Below are 22565 nucleotides of genomic sequence, written 5' to 3' on the forward strand. Positions count from 1 at the left end.
AGTGGGTCATGAGTGAGTCGGTTGCTAAATAGTGTTGAGAGCGGGATTAATATGCATTGCCAGTCTCCATCGATAGATAAGGCATTTCTAGCGCACAGTTAACGTAGTATAAATTCTGTTGCTGCAAATCCACCTTCTCTATAGAGTAATGTCAACGTCTCCTAGAGCATGCTCGGTTGCTTTTTAACTTATGCCAGCCATACTAGGAGCAAGCACAATGTACAAAAAAACTCCCTTGTGAGGGGAACAGGTATAGTTGTGATGTAGTATAAAAATTAAGTTAGGATCACCATTTTGTCTATCGCGATGCGGCCTACGAGTGATAATGGGAGTTTAATCCAGCATTCTATTTTGTTTTAGAGATTGGAGATCGCTTTGCTGTAATTCTCCCTGACCATGACAGTAATATCCAGGTGCAGGAAAATGCCCCTTTTTGTCATGGTCATCCCCACTTTTTGCCACTGGTACTGATGTTGGAGGGGGTGGAGGAAAGTGCCTCTTTTTGACTGGTTCCCCCCACTTTTTGCCTGGTATTTGATGTAATTTTGACAGAAGTGCTCTGGGTTCTGCTAACCAGGTCCCCAGTGTCGATGCTCTTTCCCTAAAAAAAGGTAATTGTTCAATTGTTTCGCAATTGGCAAGACCTTCTGCAGCTTTGTAAGTTCCTAGTAAATGGTACCCCTTGAACTTAGGGCATGGGTACTAAAGAGGGTCCCGAAGGGCTGCAGCTTGTGGTGTTCTACCCTAAAGGACCCACAACCAAACTCATGCAGACTGCCATTGTGGGCTTCGTGAAATGCTGGAGACAAATGTGAAAACATGACATGGTAAAAGTGAACAGGGGAGCAATCTTAAGTACATGTATTGGGCACTGGTCATTAAGAGTTCCCCAGCTACATGATGGCTTCACTGAAATACTTGGTGATTGGTATCAAACACCTTGTCTTAATAAATCCATACTGTTTCCAGTAGTGGGTTTATTAAAATCATGGCACCCAGAGGGCACCTTAGAGGTGCCCCTTAAAACCTACCAGCCTCTTAGTGTGTTGGCTGGCTGGTATCGTCCAGCCTGTCACCATGTCACCACAGACAATATTTCTGACCACCTGCAGGTGAAAGCCTGTGCTCTCTGCGGCCAGGAACAATGCTTTCTCAAGAGGAAGGCGTTCACACCTCCTTCAGCAGGATACCTAGTGAATCTGCAAACCAAGGCCAGGTACTTTAGAGCCCCTGCTGCCTTTGATTTGCGGCCCGGCTTCCCCCAGACCTGGGAGAAGCCATCCCCTGCCCTGAGGCCCATTTGGTTAAACAGGCGATAAATTAGCTTTGCTAGGAGGCCTGGTGCATTTCCAGGCAATTCACACCCCTAAGGTGGGCTGCCTGATGTGCCCCACGATCTTGATTTTAGTGGAATTAGGAACTCAGAGACAGGGTATACCCACTCCCCACAGGAATTGATCATATAGAGGGCGTAGTGACCCCCAAGGTAAGTAGCCCATTGCCTCCTACCCTTCAAACCTCTCAACCACCCTGAATTCAATATTTAAGTGGCCCCCTGACACCAGGTACTTAGATCCGTCTGACTGAAAAAAGAATAACCCAACTCATCCTGCAACTGGACATCCTGCAAAAGCCTCTGAGGGCTCTAGAACTTCACCAAGCTGTCAGCATCTCCATTGAAGTGGAGGCGCCACTTGCCTGCAGGCACCAACTGTGAGATAGTGCCATCTTTCTTGCATGGTATGCCCCCACTTTTTGCTGAATTGCTGATGTGCTTTGACTGAGTGTGCACTGGGCTCCTGCCAACCAGGTGCCCAGGGCCTGTGTTCCTTCCCTAAAACTGTGTTGAAACTAGAACCCAAATGGCATCTCTGATCACCTGTCAGCCCCTGGTAAATGGTACCCTCGGTACCCAGCGCATGGTGACCAGAGAAGACCCCTAAGGGCTGCAGCACTTATTGTGCCACCCTTAGGGGCCCTGTACCCTGACACACAAAGACTGCCTTTGCAGGCTGAGTGTCTTGGTGCAGAACTAAACAAAGAGTCGACATGGCACACATCCTTGTGTGCCATGCCCACAAACCCACTACCCTGGCATACATCAGCCGCCCCTCTAGCTGGGTGCCCTATGCCAGGGTGCATGAGCCCTGTGCCCCTACAGTACCCACGGCCATTCCTGGGCACTGTAAGTGCAGTGATGCCATTAAGAGTTTATAGTGCTGGGAGGTTGTCATTACGAACTCCACATCACCATAATGGCTACACTGAAGACTGACAAGTTTGATATCAAACTTCTCAGCACATTAAACCCACACTGATGCCAGTGTGGGATTTAATGTAAAATGCACTACAGAGGGCATCTTAGAGATGCCCCCTGAATCCTAACCTACAATCCATGTCTTGTCTGAGAGGCTGCCTAGGCTGCCAGACAGCAGACATGTTGCTGGACCCTGGGTGGAGAGCCTCTGCTCCTTGGCCTGCAACAATGCACATCTCGGGCGAGGTGCTAGGTCTCCTAGCCCCCAGGATGGGCAGGGGGAAGCTTCAAAAGGCATGCCGCCCTTGTGAGTTTCTCCAGGCCACTTGCTGTACTTAGCAACTGGCCCCCACCTGTTCTGACCCCAACTCTGGCGGGAAGACTGGTGGGAAACCCTACGTGACGAAAGGGGGTGTGCCAGCCTGTGCCAACTCAACCCCTCAGGTGGGAGAGGTGAGGTGAAGCACAACTCCGGGCTCCCGCCATCTTTAGGATGGGGAGCCTTGCCCAATCAGAGATAGGCTTCTGCCCCCCTCCCACAGGAGAGGAGCAAAATAGGAGGTGTACTCCCCCCAGGACCGGGACCTATCGGTCTCTGCCCTTCCCCTACCGGTAACGCCCATAAAATCAGTGGTCGAGGCATATGAGCTGCAGATTGTACACTCTGCATAGATCGCCATCTGGTGTTGGGCTCGGATGATTGCATGTTGTTTTTGTCTTCGGAGAAGTCTTGTAGTCACGAGACAGGTGACTTCTCCTTCGGTGTACAGTGCGCATGGGCTTTGGCTCCATTGTTAAATTGTTTTTTTCCGGCATCGGGTTCGAATGAAACTTGCTGCGCTCCTGTTCGGAACAGTTTCCAGACCCTTCGACGCGCAATTACATTCACCGACGGTATTGTTTCGATCACGTGCCTTCGACGCGCACCTCGAAAGCTTCCATCGCTCTTCGACGCCTACGAACCTCGACGCGGGCCGTTGGGCCTACCCGCGCCGATACAGACGGACGTCGATGGAACGGACTCCCTTTAAAAAATGTCCACAGTGTGGTGCTAAATTTCCATACTCACACCTCCATCCTGTATGCAATGTGTGCCTCTCTCCAGAACATCGAGAGGACAATTGTGAAGCCTGCCTTTCATTTAAATCGAAAAAGACTATTTGGGACCGTCAAGCTCGACGCCGAGACATGCAGCGAGGCACAGGCTCCATTCTGGACATCTTCAATCCAGGTCCCGAAAACCTTCCGGAGCCAGAAGAAATCATGGACTCCGAAGCAGACGTCTCCGACGCCGATGATGACATCCCTCCTGCTCAAAGGGACGTGAGTACTGAAAGCCCGGCCCGGCCCCGACCCAGCCCAAAACTATGGTACCGGTAACACCTTCGCCCTTGGGCTCAGGTTTGCACCGTACCAAGACTTCGAACGCCCGCCCTCGGGCTCGGCCCGAAGGACATACAAAAGCCATCTGGTTCGAGCCAATCATTTGGCGCCGAAAAACCACCCTCTGCACCGAAGGTACCACCATCCGAGTTGCCACGTCCTCTTCCGTCGAAAACCATAAAAGACCCCTCTGCACTGAAAGACTCGGATAAAAAGTCAGCACCGAAGCAACTCGATCAGGCGTCAACACCAAAACGGCCTGATAAACCACTGGCACCGAAAAAAACTGATATAACTTCAGCACCGAAACAAACTGAAAAACATTCGGCACCGAAACATATAGAAAAGACTTTGGTACTATTAAAACACAAGGCACCGAAAACTTCGGAACCGAGTAAAGCTGTTGTACCGGACAATGTCCCAAAACACCCAAAATCAGTTCCTAAGGACAATTCTTCAACGCCAAGCAAGTCTGTGGAGTCTGAAGAACTTTTTTCCCCAGATCCAAAGCAGACTACTATATTTATCCACCTAAAGACTGGTCATATAGTCACCAAGCAACCTGCAAAGAGGAAACCAGAACATTTACCCCATCTACTAACACTTCTCCACCTTCACCACCACCACCTGCTAACCCTAACTTAATAATTTCACCACCACACTCTCCAGATTTACAGGATAGGGATGATTCACAGGGACATGGAGATTTAGATGAGGATGTCATGCCATTAAGTCCTAATAACTCACCACAGGAGTCAGACCTATGGCATGATTATAACACTGATCCTGATCTAACAAATGATCCAGATTTCTACCCCCCGAAGCCATCCCTACCAGATGATAATGTGAGGTTTGCACAGCTTATTAATAGAGCAGCTACATATCATAAAGTCAAACTTCATGGAGACCCTGTAGAAGAAAATTTTTAGTTGGAAATGTGTGCACGACCACAAAAATCTACTCATGTCTTACCTATGCTACAAGGCCTTATCAGACATGCTCCTGAGTTGTTTAAAGACCCAGTCAGAGCTGGGGTTCTTAACCTCAGGGTGGATAAAAAATACAAAGCAGCTCCTAGTGACCCTATCTACATTAAGGGCCAACATTCCTTAGATTCATTAGTAGTAGCCAATGCACGTAAAAGGGCAAACTCCCAGGGATTAGGTGACACACCACCTCCTGACAAGGTTTCTAAGTTGTTAGACGCGTCAGGTAAACGTATGGCGTCTCAGGCTGCTAATTCATGGAAAATTGCAAAAACACAAGCCCTGCTAGCAAGATTCGACAGGGCTCACTATGGCGAGCTCGAGAAGCTCATTCAACATCTTCCACCAGAGTATAAGGACAAAGCTAATGACCTTGTACAAGAAGGGAAACTAATGATTAATTCCTCAATAAAATGTGTACTAGATGCAGCGGACACCGCGTCTTGTGCTATAAATACTAGTGTGCTACTACATAGACACGCATGGCTTAGAGTGTCTGGTTTTAAGCAAGAGGTGCAAAATGCAATTCTAAACTCACCATTTGATCAAGAGCACCTTTTTGGACCTGTAGTTGATGCATCTTTAGAAGAAAAAAAAAAAGATACTGAACCAGCAAAGTCTATGGGGGCCCTACAGTCAACATCCGCCAGAGGTTCCTTTCGTCGCTCCTTTTACAGAGCAGGTTTCAAAACTAACACATAAGAACACCCTACATCCTCCTATAAGAACCCCAACCAAGGCTCCTTTTCTATGGGATACAATAGAGGAGGTTACAGAGGTAACAACAACAAGGGTAGAGGCAGAGGTAACAACACCTGCAACTCCCCTAACAATAAACAGTGACTTCCCTACGCTTCCCCCGATCATCCCACTCCTGTTGGGGGACGCATCTAACAGTTCCTACCTGTCTGGAATTCCATCACAACAGACAGGTGGGTAAGACAAATTATCCAGTATGGTTATTGCCTGGAACTCACTTCTACACCCCCCAACATTCCTCCAAGACAGCGCTCAATGTCATTAGACCATCTAACACTACTCAAACAAGACGTCTTGGCAATGTTACAAGAGGATGCAATAGAGCCAGTTCCTCTAATTCATCAAGGGACAGGAGTTTACTCCCTTTACTTCCTTTATCCCAAAGAAGGACCTCAGACCGCTAAACTGTTACATTCATTCAGACCACTTCCACATGGTCACTTTATAACAAGTGCTTCCATTACTGCAGCAAGGCGACTTTCTCTCCACCATAGATCTAAAGGACGCCTACTTCCACATTCCAATACATCCCTCTCACAGGAAATATCTCGGATTTGTGGTAGATGGTCAACACTACCAGTTCAAGGAGCTTCAGTTCGGAGTCACCACAGCACCCAAGGTCTTTACCAATTGCCTCGCAGTCATTGCGGCCCATCTCAGAAGACAACAACTTCATGTCTTCCCTTACCTAGACGATTGGCTTATAAAAGCAAACTCCCAAAACAGCTGTGTGCAACACACGCTTCAAACAATACAGTTGCTTCACAGTCTAGGATTCACAGTAAATCCAGCCAAATCCCATCTCCAACCGTCTACAATGCAACAATATCTAGGGGCAACAGTAAACACTCTCACAGCCAAAGCTTATCCCAATCCCATCAGAATAAATGCTATATAAACACTTGTTCAAAGATTTCAACCGCAACACACTCTACCAGCAAGAGTGTTCATGCAACTAATAGGAATGATGGCATCATGCATTTTTCTTGTCCCTCATGCAAAACTACAAATGTGCCCATTACAAGAATGTCTAGCACATCAGTGGAACCAGGCTCAAGGTCAACTAACAGATCTGGTGTTGGTAGACGACCGCACCCATCGCTCTCTGCAGTGGTGGAACACAAAAAACCTTGCCAAAGGACGGTCGATCCTCGAGCCACTTCCACAGCTAGTGCTAACAGATATGTCACTCACCGGCTGGGGAGCACATCTCAAAAACCATACCACTCAAGAGTTATGGACCGCTCAGCAAAAACAATTCAACATCAACTATCTGGAATTGTTAGCAATCTCTCTGGCGCTAGAATAGTTTCAACCGCTACTCCTCAACAAAGTTGTCTTAATACGTACAGACAACATGACGGCAATGTATTACATACAAAAACAGGGGGGGACACACTCTCTCCAGTTATCCCGTCTAGCACAGAGCATCTGGAGGTGGGCCATTCCGCGAAACATATACCTCATAGCAGAATATTTTCCAGGAGTACACAATAAAATAGCGGATCTGCTCAGTCGTCAGACACAACAGATCCACAAATGGGAACTTCATCCTCAAGTTCTTCTTCCATTCACATGTGGGGAAAGCCAGACATAGATCTGTTCGCCACACACAAAAACACAAAATGCCAAAACTTCGCATCCAGGTATCCACACCCATTGTCCAAAGGCAATGCGCTATGGATGAAATGGTCAGGACAATTTGCTTATGCTTTTCCGCCTCTCCCACTCATTCTATTGTTGGTGAGGAAGCTCCAACAGCATTCCCTGACCATGATCCTAGTTGCTCCAACATGGGCAAGAAAACCATGGTTCACAACTCTGTTGCAGCTATCAGTAGTGCCACATCAAAAGCTGCACCTCTCTCCCAAGCTTCTCACTCAAAACCATGGAGAGATAAGACATCCAGATCCGAATCAACTCAACCTGGCGATCTCGCTCCTGAAATCCTAGAGTTTGGATACCTCAATCTTCCACAAGAATGTATGAACATTATCAAAGAAGCTAGGCGCCCTACAACAAGAGCGTGCTACGCTGCGAAATGGAAAAGGTTAGTCATCTATTGTTCTAACAATAAAATTGGCCCACTGGATGCTTCCACTCAAAACCTCATTTGTTACCTTTTGCATCTACAACAATGTAATCTAGCGTATACATCAATAAGATTACATCTAGCTACCATAGCAGCCTATTTTTAGAACAGACCACATCTGTCGCTTTTCAAAGTTCCATCAATAAAAGCTTTTATGGAAGGGCTTAAAAGAATAATTTCACCAAGAGCTCCACCCTCCCCAGTGTGAAATCTCAATATAGTTCTTACCAGATTAACAAGCCCTCCATTTGAACCTCTACACAAAGGTGAATTACAATACCTTACTTGGAAAGTAGCATTTTTAGTCGCCATCACATCTCTCAGAAGAGTGAGCGAACTCCAGGCATTAACCATACAAGAACCATTCTTACAAATTCATCATAACAAAGTGGTTCTTAGAACAAATCCTACTTTTCTACCCAAAGTAGTGTCTGCCTTCCATCTAAACCAGTCAGTTGAGCTACCAGTGTTCTTTCCTCAACCAGACTCAGTGGCAAAAAGAGCGCTTCACACTCTTGATGTCAAAAGAGCATTGCTTTATTACATAGAAAGAACAAAACCATTTAGAAAAACCAAACAACTTTTCATAGCCTTCTCCCCACCTCATAAAGGCAATCCTATATCTAAAACCGGCATTGCAAGGTGGATTGTAAAATGTATACAAATATGCTACCTTAAAGATAAACGCACATGAACCATTCCCCCCAGGGCTCATTCCGTATGCAAACTAGGGGCATCTATGGCATTCTAAGGAAACATTCCTCTAGATGACATATGCAAAGCAGCAACTTGAACCACGCCACACACCTTCACAAAACACTATTGTGTAGATGTGCAAGCAAAACAAGAAGCTAGTGTGGGCAAGGTTGTATTAAAAACACTTTTTCAAACTACTGCAACAGATACAGGTAGCCACCGCTAAGGAGGATACTGCTATATAGTCTATGCAAAGTGTACAATCTGCAGCTCATGTGCCTCGAACTAAAAATGCTACTTACCAGTATGCATCTGTTCTTGGCATGTAGAGCTGCAGAGTTGTACACGCCCACCCTCCTCCCCGGATACCTCTATATGATCCAGTATTATCTTAATTAGATACATCACGAATGGACACTTCTCTATTTCTCACTACTCCATCTAACCCCACTGGCAAAACAATCTAACGATGGAGCCGAAGCCCATGTGCACTGTACACCGAAGGAGGAGTCACCGGTCTCGTGACTACAAGACTTCTTCAAAGACAAAAACAACATGCAATCATCCGAGCCCAACAGTAGATGGCGATCTATGCAAAGTATACAACTCTGCAGCTCTACATGCCAACAACAGATGCATACTGGTAAGTAGCATTTTCCATTTAGGGGCACCCTGAACCTTCCTTCCTCAGATCCCGATTTCGAAACAAGAAAGAAGACCAAGAAGAAGACGACCTGCCGCGCAGCTGCTTAACAAAAGGACAACACCAGTGTCTCCTGCGGACAGCAACCTCTAGAACCCCGGAGGACCTGCCTGCCTTGACCCTCTTTGAGACTGGGACTCCCATGAGCAGTGGCTCTGCTCGAACAGCAGTATCCCTGGTGCCAGCCAGGAACCGCAAATCCTGCACACTCTGCACCCGCCGAGCCCGGCCTGTGCCTGAGTGAACAAAGACCCTGAGGACGTCCCCCCAGCGATTCTGACCTGGAATCCAGTGCCCAAGGACCCTTCTCGACTACCCCGATGACGCCTGCAGCCTCAGAACCAGGGACCCCACCAACCGCGACCAGCAGAGGGTAAGATTTCCTGGCGTCGAAAGACACCCCTGCACCCGGCGCCCTCCGGCCCCCTGTGCCCAACTCCAGGGTGCCTACCTATCCTCCAAGAATCCAACTTGCCCCTCGAAGTGTTAGTCTCTCCTGAAGATCCTCCGTCCCCGAGCCTGCAGCCTTTGTCCACTTTCCAAGATCTCCATTGAATAACATTGAGCGCCCGACGGCTCAAAAGCACCCTGCACCCAGCAGCCCTAGTGCCCCGGCAGTGCAACCTTTGTCCTAACCTACTTCCCCATTTGCCCTGAGTAAGTGACCCGTAGCCCAGCTCCCACAGCCGCTTGGCCTGCTTGCCAGCAGCCACCAACGAAGGCCCCCTGCCTCTCATTGGATAACATTGGACCTAACTACCTCTGCACCCGGCTGCCCCCTGTGCTGCTGAGGGTGTACCAACTGTACTTTCCTGACTTTGGGAGACCCCGGAGTCTCTGCCCAGAACCTTGCCAGTCGAGTACTTACCTAAAAGCCGATAACTCACTTTTCTTCTATAGGCTATCATTGACTGGTTTCACTTGGAAATTCTTCTAACTGTGGAGTTTTGGTACTTTAAAATCTTCATCTAAAATCAGCCAAACAACGAATTCCGATTTACTCATCTGTTATCAGGAGAGTCCTCAGTGCTGCATCTTTTAGCTCAGTACTGACCCTGAAAAGTAATTTCAACCGTACTTACCAGTACCTTGAATTTCCTTCCCTAGGATAGCATTGCCTGCTTTTTGCTGAAAAAGTTTCCAGCTGTCCTGTTTTGCTCCACCTCTGCAGGTCTAACTGAAAACTAAGTGCCTTTGACGCACCCGCCCAGCTGATCAAAACCCTCTGCATCCGATCTCCCTGCCCCGGGTCTGAGACAACCTAATGTGCTCCTCTGCTCCAAGGACCCTCATGAACTGGGGCCACCATTGGGACCTCCTGGACTTACCCCCCCAAGCCTGTTTCTAGGTGGACCCCCTTTTTGCTTACAGTGTAGCCCGACGGTCCACCCTTGCTACAGAGACCCTCAAGAGTTGAGCCCCCCTTTGGGTTCTGCCCGACTGGTCCCCTAGTTGCAACCTTTTTCTGTTACAGGTTTTTCCATTGACTTTAGCGGTAGCATTCAAGGCTACCCTTGTGACGAGCACCTCTGCACCCTGACAGACCAGGGCAGGTAAACAATAACTGCTGGTGGTTCTAAGGACCTTGACCCCTCCTTACTTTAAGTCCAGAAGAACAACCCTGTAACTCAATTGCAAGTAACCCTATGCAGTTTAAGTTTCTCCCATAGGATAATATTACCACGTTCAAGGCTTATGCCTCAAATCTGAAAGCTTTATTTAGTGTGTTTCTGAAAATTGCTAACTCAAAAAGTACTTCCCTAATCTTGTAGAATTTGGTGTCTAAAAAATATAAAAATCTTCATTTTTTTCTAAACTGGTGTCAGATTTCCTTATTGAGTGTGTGTCTCATTTATTGACTGGGTGTTTGCAACTAATGCTGAACACTCCCCTCTGATAAGCCTAAGGTTGCTCGACCACACAACCACAAATAGGGCACCTTGGGATTGTTAAAGAAAGCCCCTGTACACTTGTAATGGATCCCTGGGCACTTTGAACAGTGCACCTCATTTTGGTACACTATATGGAGAGCTAGCTTCCTACACAAGTCACCTGTCGGATGAAGGATACACAAATTCTTCTCTTGTTGGGAGTAAATTACATCCTACAAGTGGGTCCTAACCTTAGTCATGGTGGCCCAGACGGTGTTAAGAAACTAGTTTCAAACATCTGCCTTATCCACATGCTAGCCACCGCTTGTAGAGGGTATTACTTTGATAAGCATGTGTATCAACAGCCACACATGCTGCCAATGGAAAATGCTACATAACCTATAAGCATTTATTTGTAGTGCATTCCCTATAAACCTTGTTGTTGATGTAAAGATGGCAAGGGGGCGGAAGATCCAAGGCTGTGGACTGAACGCAGTTCGTTTAATGGAATATAATGTTTTTTGTAAGCATTCCAATTTTATGACTCGTGAAGCAGTTTGTTCTCATCTTTGAGGCACATGCCCCTTGAACAGCCTTTTCTGGTAAATCCACCATCACGCTCAAGGGAGTGATTGTATTTTCTAATTTTGCGCAAGCAATCAGACACATTTCTGGGAGCTCATCATGCAAGATTGTTATTGCACTACTTTGCTTAGCCTCTTAAAGGGAAAGTGAAATTGACTGGTAATGTAACCATTTATTCTCTCTGTAGCCAAGTTAAGAAAAGTGAAGAAGAAACGGCGGCGAGAAGAAGATTTTTCAGATGATGAATATCCCCGACGTCACCATCTCAGAGTCTTTGCCAAGTTCTCTCATGATGCACCCACACCATTGTTAAAGAAAAAACACCTTACTATTGAGCAGTTGACTGCACGTCGACGTAAGGTGTGGCTCACCATTGTAAAAAAAGAATTGCCAAAGGTAAGATACAATGCTGCTGGCTGAAAAAATGAGGGTTTTCGTATAGAGCTACTCTCCACAGTTTTCCCTTCTTTAAATGCTGTATATAATAGATGTTAAAATGTCCCAATGATATGGTTGTCAATTTACTGACCTCGAAAAGATGGAAGATTGAGTTGACCCTTCTAGAATTTGACCTTGTGGTTGACATGTCACAGTAGATGTTAGGGTGGCTATGGTATTTTTTATTTATTTATTTTACATTGAAGGCGAAGTGTCAAAAAATGAATGAATACAATTACGTTTTAATGTAGTAGTAGTAGTAATAAACCACCACCCTGGCAATGAAAATTTGAGTATTGACAACCTGCAGCTATTTGAACTGATTGTCTTATTCACAAAACATTTACACCAGTTGAAATGCAAATTTGTAGAAAGTGTGCAAATGTTGGAGGAGCAAAGGTACATGTGCTTTTTCTCGTCAGTAGATACACATGTGCAAAAGTGCTGCTTGCTGTATCATAGCTGGGGTTGGAAGGCTGCGTTGTGGTAGATGAAGTTTGCTTCAATCCTGGCTTCCTTTTTAGGTCTCGCCTATCAGCGCATGCGTGCTGTCTCTTCAAGACATGCTGTAATGGCAATATGGGCTTCAAGAATCACCCATCTTTTTGATTGGGTCCTCTTACTATCTTTTGTAAATTCCAGCTTTTGCTTGGTGAATACGCTTGCTAGTCTTACCTTGTTGACGTTTAGCCTCCCATGAGGACTTCCCCTGTTACGTGTGTCCTTACTCTTACTGTTATTTATGATGGTCCATGAGCACTCTTTTTTGTTTATCTTTATTTGCTTGCCAGCTGCTCAACGACAACACGCTTCTCTTACCTTGTATTTACAGGCTTTTTTAGACCCTGGAACAAAGTTCAACCATTGCCGATTCCCGTCCTTATTTTCACAGTCACTATCGCTTTGCCAAGGTCACGTTTACTAGAAACTTTTTTTGTGGCTTGCCGGCTGCTCTGCAGCAACGCGCTTCTCTTGTCTTGTTCTGCTGTGGAGCGCCTGAGGCATTCCAGCCCCTCTCACTCCCCCTTCTGCCTGGTGCTTTTGTCACCGTCCCTCACTCTTCTTTGACAACTTGAGCTTGTTTTCAGTTTACTTTGGTGGTAGTTGACTAGGATTATTGCTGTGTTGTTGAAGAGGACTGGGCGCAATGGACTCTGGCTGCCTGATGATCTCCAGCTCCAGGCGCTTGTCGCTGCATAAGTCAATAATGAGGGTGGTGAGTATGACCCACTGCTCCCCTCGGCACCCATCGCTCTAGGACAGTCAGTTCGCAGTTAGATTCTGCTCCCAATACAACACTGTAGTTCTTTATTGGCATTGTTAAACTTAGAAGTGTTCTTAGAGTTTCTTGTTTACAGTGTTTACATTTTTTGGGCGCTTAGTTTCAAAGTTAGTGAAAGAAAAGCCACAGATTCTTTGTGTATCCTACAAGCAGTTAATGTTTTTACCTCTGGCAGCGTCAACCTTCTGTGTTGCTATTCTTTTAGGTTGTTATTAGTTGCTTGGTAGCCAACATTTTTATATAGTCTTAACGGTTTTACATCGGAGGATGGTGATTTGTCCAGCACTTAGTTTTCATTTGGTTGTGACAGAACGGCCATGTTTGCATGTTACATGTAAACAAATATTAATGAATGAATGAATGAATAATATACTTGGTATAGCGCATGGCCACCCTAAGGCATCCCAGCGCTTTGACCCAAGGCACATCACTATCACTCATCGGAAAAGAAAGGTCTTAAGTTGTTTCCGGAACATGACATGGTTCGGTTGAAGTCGGATGCTCTCAGGAAGATTGTTCCAGAATTTGGCCGCTTGCAAAGAGAACCGCCGACCCCCCATACGGGATCTTTTGATCCTTGGGACTGACAGAAGATTGAGTTCACTAGACCTAAGGGTTCTAGAGGGTCGGTATGGGCAAAAGAGTGGGCACAGAATATCAGGACCGTTATTTGTGATGGATTTGTGGACCATGCACATGGCCTTGAAACCTATCCTCTCCTGGATAGGTAGCCAATGTAGAGCACGCAAAGCAGGCTTAACCGAGCTGTGTCTGGGTACTTTGACCAATAATCGAGCAGCGCAGTTCTGGACTGACTGCAGAATTTTGATAGTGCCCATCGGAGCGCCAAGATAGAGTGCATTAGAATAATCCAATCGGGAGATGATCAAGGACTGGACCAGGAGCCGTCTGGAATCAGGTGGAAGGAGATTCAAAACCTTCCTTAGTACCCTAATCAGGCCAAAACATGTTGCGGCTACCTTCCTTGCCTGCACTTGAAAACCGAGGGAGGGGTCAAGCCAGACTCCCAAACTCTTGATTTGTTTCTTGGGGGTCGGGGTGGGGGGCCCAGGCAACTCGGCCACCATGGATTGAGGTTCATGGGGGCCTTGTAACCCATGATCATGATCTCGGTTTTTGTCCCATTCAGTTTCAGAAATGAGGCTTCCATCCAGTCATAAACCTTAGTGAGACAGGGGGACAGATTATTTGGTCCAGAGGTCCCATCCTCCGACCTCGCTAGTGAGACCACCAACTGAGTGTCATCGGCGTATGTGACCAATTTAATTCCCCAGGGAAGCACCACCTCGGCCAGGGGCCTCATATAGATATTAAATAAGGTGGGACTCAATGAGTATCCCTGGGGAACGCCGTAATGAAGGGGGAACTGTCTTGATGTAAACTCCCCTTCAAAAACAGAGAATGTTCTTTCTGCTAGGAAAGATTGAAGCCATTTAAGGGCCACACCGGAGATACCAGCCTCGCAGAGGCGGCTGATCAACAAGGAGTGATTAACCGTGTCTAAGGCTGTGCTAAGGTCCAAAAGGACCACCGCAGCGCAGCCTCCTGCATCTACAATCTTCCTCGCTTCCTCCGCTACAACAACCAGGGCGGTCTCAGTGCTCTGTTTGGTCCTAAAACCAGTTTGAGTAGGTTGAAGCACTGCCTCATTTTCAATAAAGGCGGATAAAGCTAGATTTACATGCTTCTCCGTGATTCTACTCATCCCTGGCAACGGGGAGATAGGGCGGTAGTTTGACCAATCCTCAGGGTCAAGATTAGCTTTTTTTAATAGAGCTTTGACTCTGGCCTGTTTCCACAGTGGGGGAACCACTCCAGTGGAAAGGGAGGAGTTGATCACATCCCTCATGATTGGTACTACCACCTCGGAGACTTGTTTCAGGGCAGAGGGCGGAGCCATATCCGATGGAGAGCCTGACTTAAGATTCTCCAAAAGTTTTTCTACTGTGGAGTGATCTATCAGGGGCAGAACATCCAAAGTTGGTGAAGAGACCAATCGAGGAGTGAGCTCAGTGGAGAGTCCAGGATCATTTGTAGCTTCCTTCACACAGAAGGAGGAGTAGATGGTAGCAACCTTTGAGCTAAAAAAATTGGCTAACTCTTCGCACCGTTTTAGAGGATCGGCCACTTCATTCAGGGGAGTAGGGGGAGCAACCAATGACTTGAAGATCTTGTACATTTCCCTGGGGGAGTTAGCGGCTTTAGAAATCTCCAGCTGGTAAGATGAAGCTTGAGCTGATTTTAATTGGGTCTTATATATCCTAAGAGTTGCTCTATATTCTGATTTATCCTCCAGGGTGAAATTCTTTCTCCACTTCCTCTCTAGCCTCTTACAGTTTCATTTAAGACATTTCAATTCTGCAGTGTACCAAGGCATTTTATTGAAGCCTCTGCGGTGCACTATTTTGCGTTTAGGAAGGGTGAGATCAAGAGAGGACTCTAGCCACTTGTTAAAGGAACTGTAGGGTTCAATCGGGTTATCCTCCCTAATTAACGGAAGAGAATCCTTTAAGGAGGATGCCAACTTCGCCACCGGCAGTTTTGACCAAATCCGACCTATCTTATTAGTTGTTAAGTGGGTGAAGCTAATTTCTCATGCAATTGCTCTAGTGCGTCCATGTTTTCTGAGTATTTTGCATATCTGTTTTATATATTGCATCCTATTGCATCATGTCTCTCCACTTTATATAACATTTAATTGGAAGTATTTCAGTTGTATTTGTTTTTACCAGAGCTTTTCACACACCACTTCTTGGTGTTCTGGTAGGGGGTCTGAATTCGGCGGTCGTCATAGTTTGGGCAGTGTTCAGCAAGGTCGGATCTCAAGTGCTGATGATCTTGTGCAATAGGTGAAATTTAGGCTTGGCCCAGAGGGCAGCAAATTTCAATAGTATGAACGGTGCTGCAAATCAGGGGAGGTCTGGAGCTGCAGCTATCGCAGCCGCCTTTACCTCTCCACTGCTATATCCATGAGTACTACTGTGCTCTTTGCCACCACTCGAGATTTTGGGCGATAGTAAGCAGGGAGTGTTGTTTTGTGATTTGCGCACACACTGCAGTCACATCTGTGGATTGAGGCTTTTCTCTTCTCCACTTTCTGCTGTCAGGGAGACAGATTATAACTTTGGCAGAGGTCTGCTTTCAGAAGCATGAAAGGAAGGGAATATTTCGTCTGTGACTGTTTTCAAGTTTGTGGGTTTGAAATATTCAACAATCGTTTTCAAAGTTATGTACATTGTTTCCCATAATCACGCCATTCTCCCTTTCAGTGTGAGGGATTTTGTTTGTCTGACGAGATGTTTACAGATGGGGTATGTTGAACCTCAGCACTGCTTTCATGTCTCACTCTTACTGACACTCCGCCCTCTCATCTCGCAACTCCACTAGCCCCTCTCATCCCTCTCTCACACTCCCTGTCTCCTTTTTATACTGCCTACTCACACATGCTACCTTCCTCTACCACCTTGTACTTGCAAAAGTCCAACTCTCGCCTCCCCCTATCCTCTGGGTGCACCTCCTACTCGTCCCTCTCTCTCTCTCTTTCGTACTCTCGCTCATACCTCTTTATCGCTCTCTCATGCACTCTTCCTACCACTCCCATATTTGTTCACTTCAGATCTTCTAGCACAATTTCTTCTTGTGCCTTTTCAACATTTCTGGCCCTCAAATTCACGCTCTTCTTAGGGCCTCTTCTGCATGCACAAGTGCTCCCTCAGCATCACCTACACAACAGCACCACCATCTCAACACCATCTCAGCCTTACTCAGCACCACCTTAGTATCTTTCAGCATCGCCTGCGCATCATTCAGCATCACCTGCGCATCACCTCTGCACTAGCACAATTCCACCCCAGTCTGAATTTGGCATCTGTTAATTCTCCCCTAGTGTCCGTCCGCTGCTCGTGTTGTAATTCAGGCACTATTTCCCAACCGCACCCTCCTGTTGTTTTTTACCTCTCCCCAACAACAAAAAAGAAGCAATAACAAACCAGCATTAGAACAGACAGGAAGAAGTTGCCAGCATTGCAAGGACAAAAAAACTAGAAAACATGTTTTATGTTAAGATCTTTTATTAATAGGGTTGTTCAGTTGTACATAATGTCTTCTTGGTTATATGTAAAGTAACAAACCTGCTTATAACACTTTTTATCATAACTTTTCAACCTGCTGCACAGCAGCCACACTACTCTACAACATTACTTAAAGACATTTGGAAATCCAATAGTTCTGGCTAAACACTTATAAGGTTCCAAAAGTGAGACCTATTGGCTATACCAATGCTTGTTAACAGAATGAAACTGGAGTACCTCCAGTCCAGATTGGCACAGGTAACATTGCCGTGGCTAAGAGGGGTCATTGCCGACCGCAGTGAGCTGTGCTATGGCAAACAGAATGAAAAGTAAACAAGAAGCATTTTTTCTTAATGTGTTTTCAGTGTCTTTTACCTTTTTCTTTTTAAATTCAGGCCTACAAGCAAAAAGCATCAGCCCACAACCTGTTTCTCTCAAACAGCAGAAAGGTAAGTTTGCAGTATGTTTATGCTGTCAGTTTAGCCACAACGACTCCAGGTTCATCATGTATAGACTTCTTTTATCTGGCAGCAAAGAAGGCTTGATTTGGCATTGGCTTGCGAGGCTATTTAGAATTTCTGTCTTTCTGTTCTTGACCGCATAGCTTTCACTGTTAAAGTGGGTGGACTAGCTGTTTTGGCGTTAACTAAGACCTTTATTTTTTTTATGGTATGTATAATGTACATACTGATGGAGGCTTTAAGGTAGCCCTCTCCATTCATTGGTCTGTTAGTGTGTCGTTCAAATTTGGCATATACCCAACACAGCATACAGCATGGGGCAGTGGATAAGCCCACTTCATCTGTTGGTTGACTTTACTATGAGTGATCGTGTTCTGCTCTTTCATAAGGGCCTCATCTTCACACTAAGTAGTTCTCTTCAAAACCAGAGTCGACTATGGCAACGTGTGCTTTTTTAGACCAAAAATATCTTTGTTTTTAGCCTTTTTTTTTAGTATTGTCGAGGGCTCAGCAGCTACTCCAACTGTAATATTTTTCAACACTCAACACAAATAAAAACATTGACTAGTCTGGAAGCCAACAGTAGGCCTATTGGTTATGCTTGGGCTTGTTCTTGTTAGTTTTTGTGCCTTTTGTTGTTGTTGTGGTAGTTCAGTATTAGCACATATCACTTTTTGTTCTTTGTACAAAATGCTCCTTTAACTCGCATCTGTAAAAACTGTAGAACCCTAATTCAATGTTACAAAAATGGCATAAAAGAATTAGGCGTAGAGATGCAGACATGCATGTTTCACTCTTGTAAAGATGGCACACTCCAGATGTCACCGTGAAGAAAGAAATTAATTCTACCCTCTATTTCAAAAAGTAAAATAAGCATTAATGTGCTGAAGGGTATAATGGCAATTAATGTTATTGAAGCAGTTAGCCAACGTACAGTGCTGTTGACCTCATGTCACAGCTGGAGCTTTGAGTCAACTAACTAAATAAATAACAGGAGTGACTCTGTAAGCTATGCATTGGTGGGTGCAATGTTTTGATCTAATTTACAAACTTGTTTCTCATTTTCTGTTTTCTTGGAATGTTTTTTCATATTCAAAGAATATATCATTCTGTAACTGTTTGTGATGCTGAACTTACTGCTGCCTCTTGCCCAATGTTTTCTGTGCTTTAGCTTACACAACCCTCTCACGTGTGCACACATACTCTCGACAGAGAGAAGGCATCAGACCTCAGAACATGGTGTACTCATTGAATACAGAACTATAGTGATGCCATGAAACATGAATATTTAATGAATAGCTCACACAGTAATGGGATCTAAAATAAGGGAGTTGTGTGTGTGTGTGTGTTCATAGTAACGAGAGCGATCATGGTAGTAAGCAAATTTCAAAGTACACATGGCCGTGTTATACAACAGCGTGGCTTATCAAGCCCTGGGGAGATCAACGAAGCGAATCAGTATAGATGTTAATTAGGGAATGTAGTGGCGAAGATGCAGAGGTTGGATGCATTTGATTCAAGAGAAAAAGTGTATTGCCTAATTTCAGAGGTTCCTAACGCATGTAACAACTATTGTACACTGCATTCACTCTATTATAAGTATTATAACTGATCAGAAAAGTATTAACTTCTACTTCATCTTGAAATATATTTGCACACCAGCATCAACAGTGTATTTGACTGACTTGTATAAATTCTTAATTCATTGCATTTTTCTAAGCACTGTTGTTCATTATATCTTAACAATTCATCTTTACACAGTTGGCTCACCAATGCATGAGGGAAGTGCGAAGGGCAGCAATTCAGGCTCAGAAGAACTGCAAGGAAACTTTACCACGGGCTCGGCGTCTTACTAAGGAGATGCTCCTATACTGGAAGAAGTATGACAAAGTTGAAAAGGAGCACCGCAAGCGAGCAGAGAAAGAGGCCTTGGAACAGCGCAAACTGGATGAGGAGATGAGAGAGGTAGGGATGAAGCTGGGAAGAACTGCCTGAAAACAGTCTACATCACTGACTTTAGTTGGAACATTTATTAGTGGGACTACCAGAGTAAATATTCAACCTAACAAAAGTAAAAAATTGCAAACAAAAAATTATAATACATAACATTGGTCATATATGTTTTTCTGCCTCATGGAGTGCTGTAGCCCACGTGTGGCTAGATATCCACTATACAAATATTACAGATAAATACATTCCTAACTTCTTTCCTCATCTTAGAATGTCTGTCAAGACTCATTCATCAAAAAGCCTGTGACCAACCTTGCTCCTTCATTTATGATCTTGCCTTATTGCAAGCATTGTGCCAAATTCACCTGTAAAAGGAAGTTGTGGGAGGCCTCACAGTCCACAGGACAAGGAAATAATTACAGAAAATTTAGGTCTCGTGGCGTTTACAGCACGTAAGCGCTGTCTCGCCAGAGACCTATTGTTAGCGACTCAGCTTTCCAGGAGACAAGAGATGGCCACGCGCATCTTCAAAAATCGGATCGGAGCGGGCCTCGCACCTGCGAACGCGCACGCTGTGGCCATCTCCTGTCTCCTGGGAAGCTCCAACACACACAGGCACACCTCTCCCTGCTTTCGCACATGCATGCGCACACACAGAGACACACACACACAAGCGCACATACATGCACGCACACATACACCGCCGTCGCACACATACACACACACGCGCGCGCTGGCACACACGAGCGCACCGAGATCCCCCCCTACAACTAAGGCCCACTTACCGCCACTCCGGACTTCTGCATCCTCCGCAGGGCTCACCCTCGGGCATGGGAGCCCCGCGTCACCACTGCTCCTCCAGGCGGGGCTTCAGAAGACGGAAGTCCCGCCCCACGATAGGTTTCGTTTTCTCTGATGTTGAAGTAGAGGCTGGGACTAGAGGTAGCGAAGAGAGGGACTTAACAATGGTGAGCCTTTCACGAGAGGATTCTGGGTAGACTGAATTTTGTTAGTATAAACGTCACAAGGTGATTTCTTTATACGACTATGGTTGACTTTGAGAGCCATATAGTCTACTGTTCGAGGCATGTGGGCCGCTAAATTCATATCTTGTGCATAGATCGCCGCCTAGAGTTGGGTCCGGATGATTGCACCTTGTTGTCCTGGAAGAGTCTTTGAAGTATCACGAGATAGGTGGCTCCTCCCCTGGACTACAGTGCGCATGGGCATCCTCTCCATCCTTAGATTGTTTTTTTCCGCCATTGGGTTCGGATGTGTTCCGTGACTCTCGTTCGGAACCTATAGGAAAAACTTGTTTTCTTCAGGCCAAAAAGCCTCTTTAAGCGTTGTTAATGTACTTCGTTCGGTTCTGAGTTAACTTATCCGGTTTCCCGGATACTTGAGCACGTGTGCTCCCAGCTTTTAGGCCCGATCGAAGATTGACATCGACGTTGGAATTCCAGGCCCCGTTTAAACGTTGCCCAGTCTGTAACGCAAAGTACCCTCTCTCAGACGTGCACCCTGTGTGCAACAGATGTCTGTCTCCAGACCACGACGAGGAGAGTTGCTTGGCCTGTTCGAAATTCAGGTCGGAAGAGGCGCTCGCTCTTCGACGTGAGGTGAGACTACCGGCCCGGAGAGCGTCGGATGTGAAGGATATCTTCGAGGCTGGGGACGACGAGGGCATCCAAGAGGAGGAACCGGAGTACTTCTCCGACCCGGCCTCCTGTCAAGAATCTTACTACGGAGAAGAGGTAGACGATGAGAACATCGAAGACGATGAAGCCGTCGAGGTAAGAGACGACGGTATGGCCATTGGAGCCGCAGAGGGCGGCTCCAGCAATGAGCAAGACCCGACTGAACCCTCGGGGGTCGAAAGTGACACAGTCTTGTCAAACGCTCAGGTCGAAGCATCGCCGGAAGGCCTTAGCCAAGATCTTTATACTCATTCTACAGCCCCGCAATCTGGCCCGGCTAAGAATATTTCAGAGCCTTCGGTGGGTACGCCTTCGAACACGAAACCGAAACTGACTAAAGACAAATCGAAACTGAAACGGGTCAAACCAGTATTCGTTTTGCAAAGCCTCGTTCCATCGGACCCTAAGAAGGCTCGGAGTGTCATTGCATCTTCGGGGTCAAAAAAGGGTCCCAACCCGAAGATTGGTACATCCAAGAAAGTGCCAAAGGCCCAAAGAGACAGAGCAACGTCATCTAAGGCTGCCCTCGGGGGCGTGGACACTGAAGACGGACTTGAGTCGCAGCCGCCCCTCAGTCCGAATGCATACAAGTTGATGCTGGTGAAGGTTCTCGAAGACCAGCACAAAATGGCAGCGTTGGAACTTGACTCATCAAGCAGCGGCCATTTTGGGAATCCCAGCACGATACCTGGCTCGAAGTTGGCGATGGCCGTGAAAAAAGTCAAACAGCCATCGGGGCCTCCGCCTATAGTTTTTGGACGGCCTCCGAATGCAAGACCTAAAACGTCTAAGCCGGCACAGGGCACCGACCCTGGTAAAATGATGTCAAAACTTAAGGGAACGACCGCCACTCCTGAAGGCGTCGGTTCCACTCCACCTTCTTCTGAAAGCTCGAAGAAATTGTACATTGACTCTGCAACCGGAAGATTCACCCTTTTCAAACGGAAGATCTTGCCGGAGAAGCCAATGGAATCCTATCAAATTCCACTCAAAAGGAAAAGAGACTCTGCTTCCTCGCCAGTTCTTTTCAAGTCCATAAGGCCTTATGGACAAGCCTTTACTTATTCCCCCACACGCACTGAGGATGGTGGGGGTGATGACCAGAATGACGAGCAATTCGACTATCCTGATGAATCTGATCAGGATGACTCGCAGGATGTGCTCGACGATCAAGGCACGGCGGACACCCAGTCTTACCAAGTAAAGACAGCCCCCGCAGAGGATACTGCGGCGTTCAACGCTCTACTTGAAAGGGCAGCGTTGAACCATGATGTGGTCATGCATGCAGACCCAGTTGAGGAGGACTTTCTGTTT

The 22565-nt window shown here is 46.2% G+C and overlaps 1 protein-coding gene across 2 annotated transcripts in view; it reads left to right on the plus strand.

Annotated features, from left to right (window-relative positions):
* Positions 1 to 22565, plus strand: part of INO80 (INO80 complex ATPase subunit) — a 545189-nt gene that overhangs the window by 163112 nt on the left and 359512 nt on the right. For both annotated transcript variants that reach the window (XM_086937360.1, XM_086937361.1), the window contains 3 exons: positions 11520 to 11728; positions 17539 to 17592; positions 19366 to 19569. In XM_086937360.1, the coding sequence (XP_086793486.1) occupies positions 11520 to 11728; positions 17539 to 17592; positions 19366 to 19569 (467 nt within the window). The remainder of the gene's footprint in view (positions 1 to 11519; positions 11729 to 17538; positions 17593 to 19365; positions 19570 to 22565) is intronic.

Source organism: Lissotriton vulgaris, chromosome 9 (assembly GCF_964263255.1).
Source record: "Lissotriton vulgaris chromosome 9, aLisVul1.2, whole genome shotgun sequence".
NCBI lineage: Eukaryota > Metazoa > Chordata > Amphibia > Caudata > Salamandridae > Lissotriton > Lissotriton vulgaris.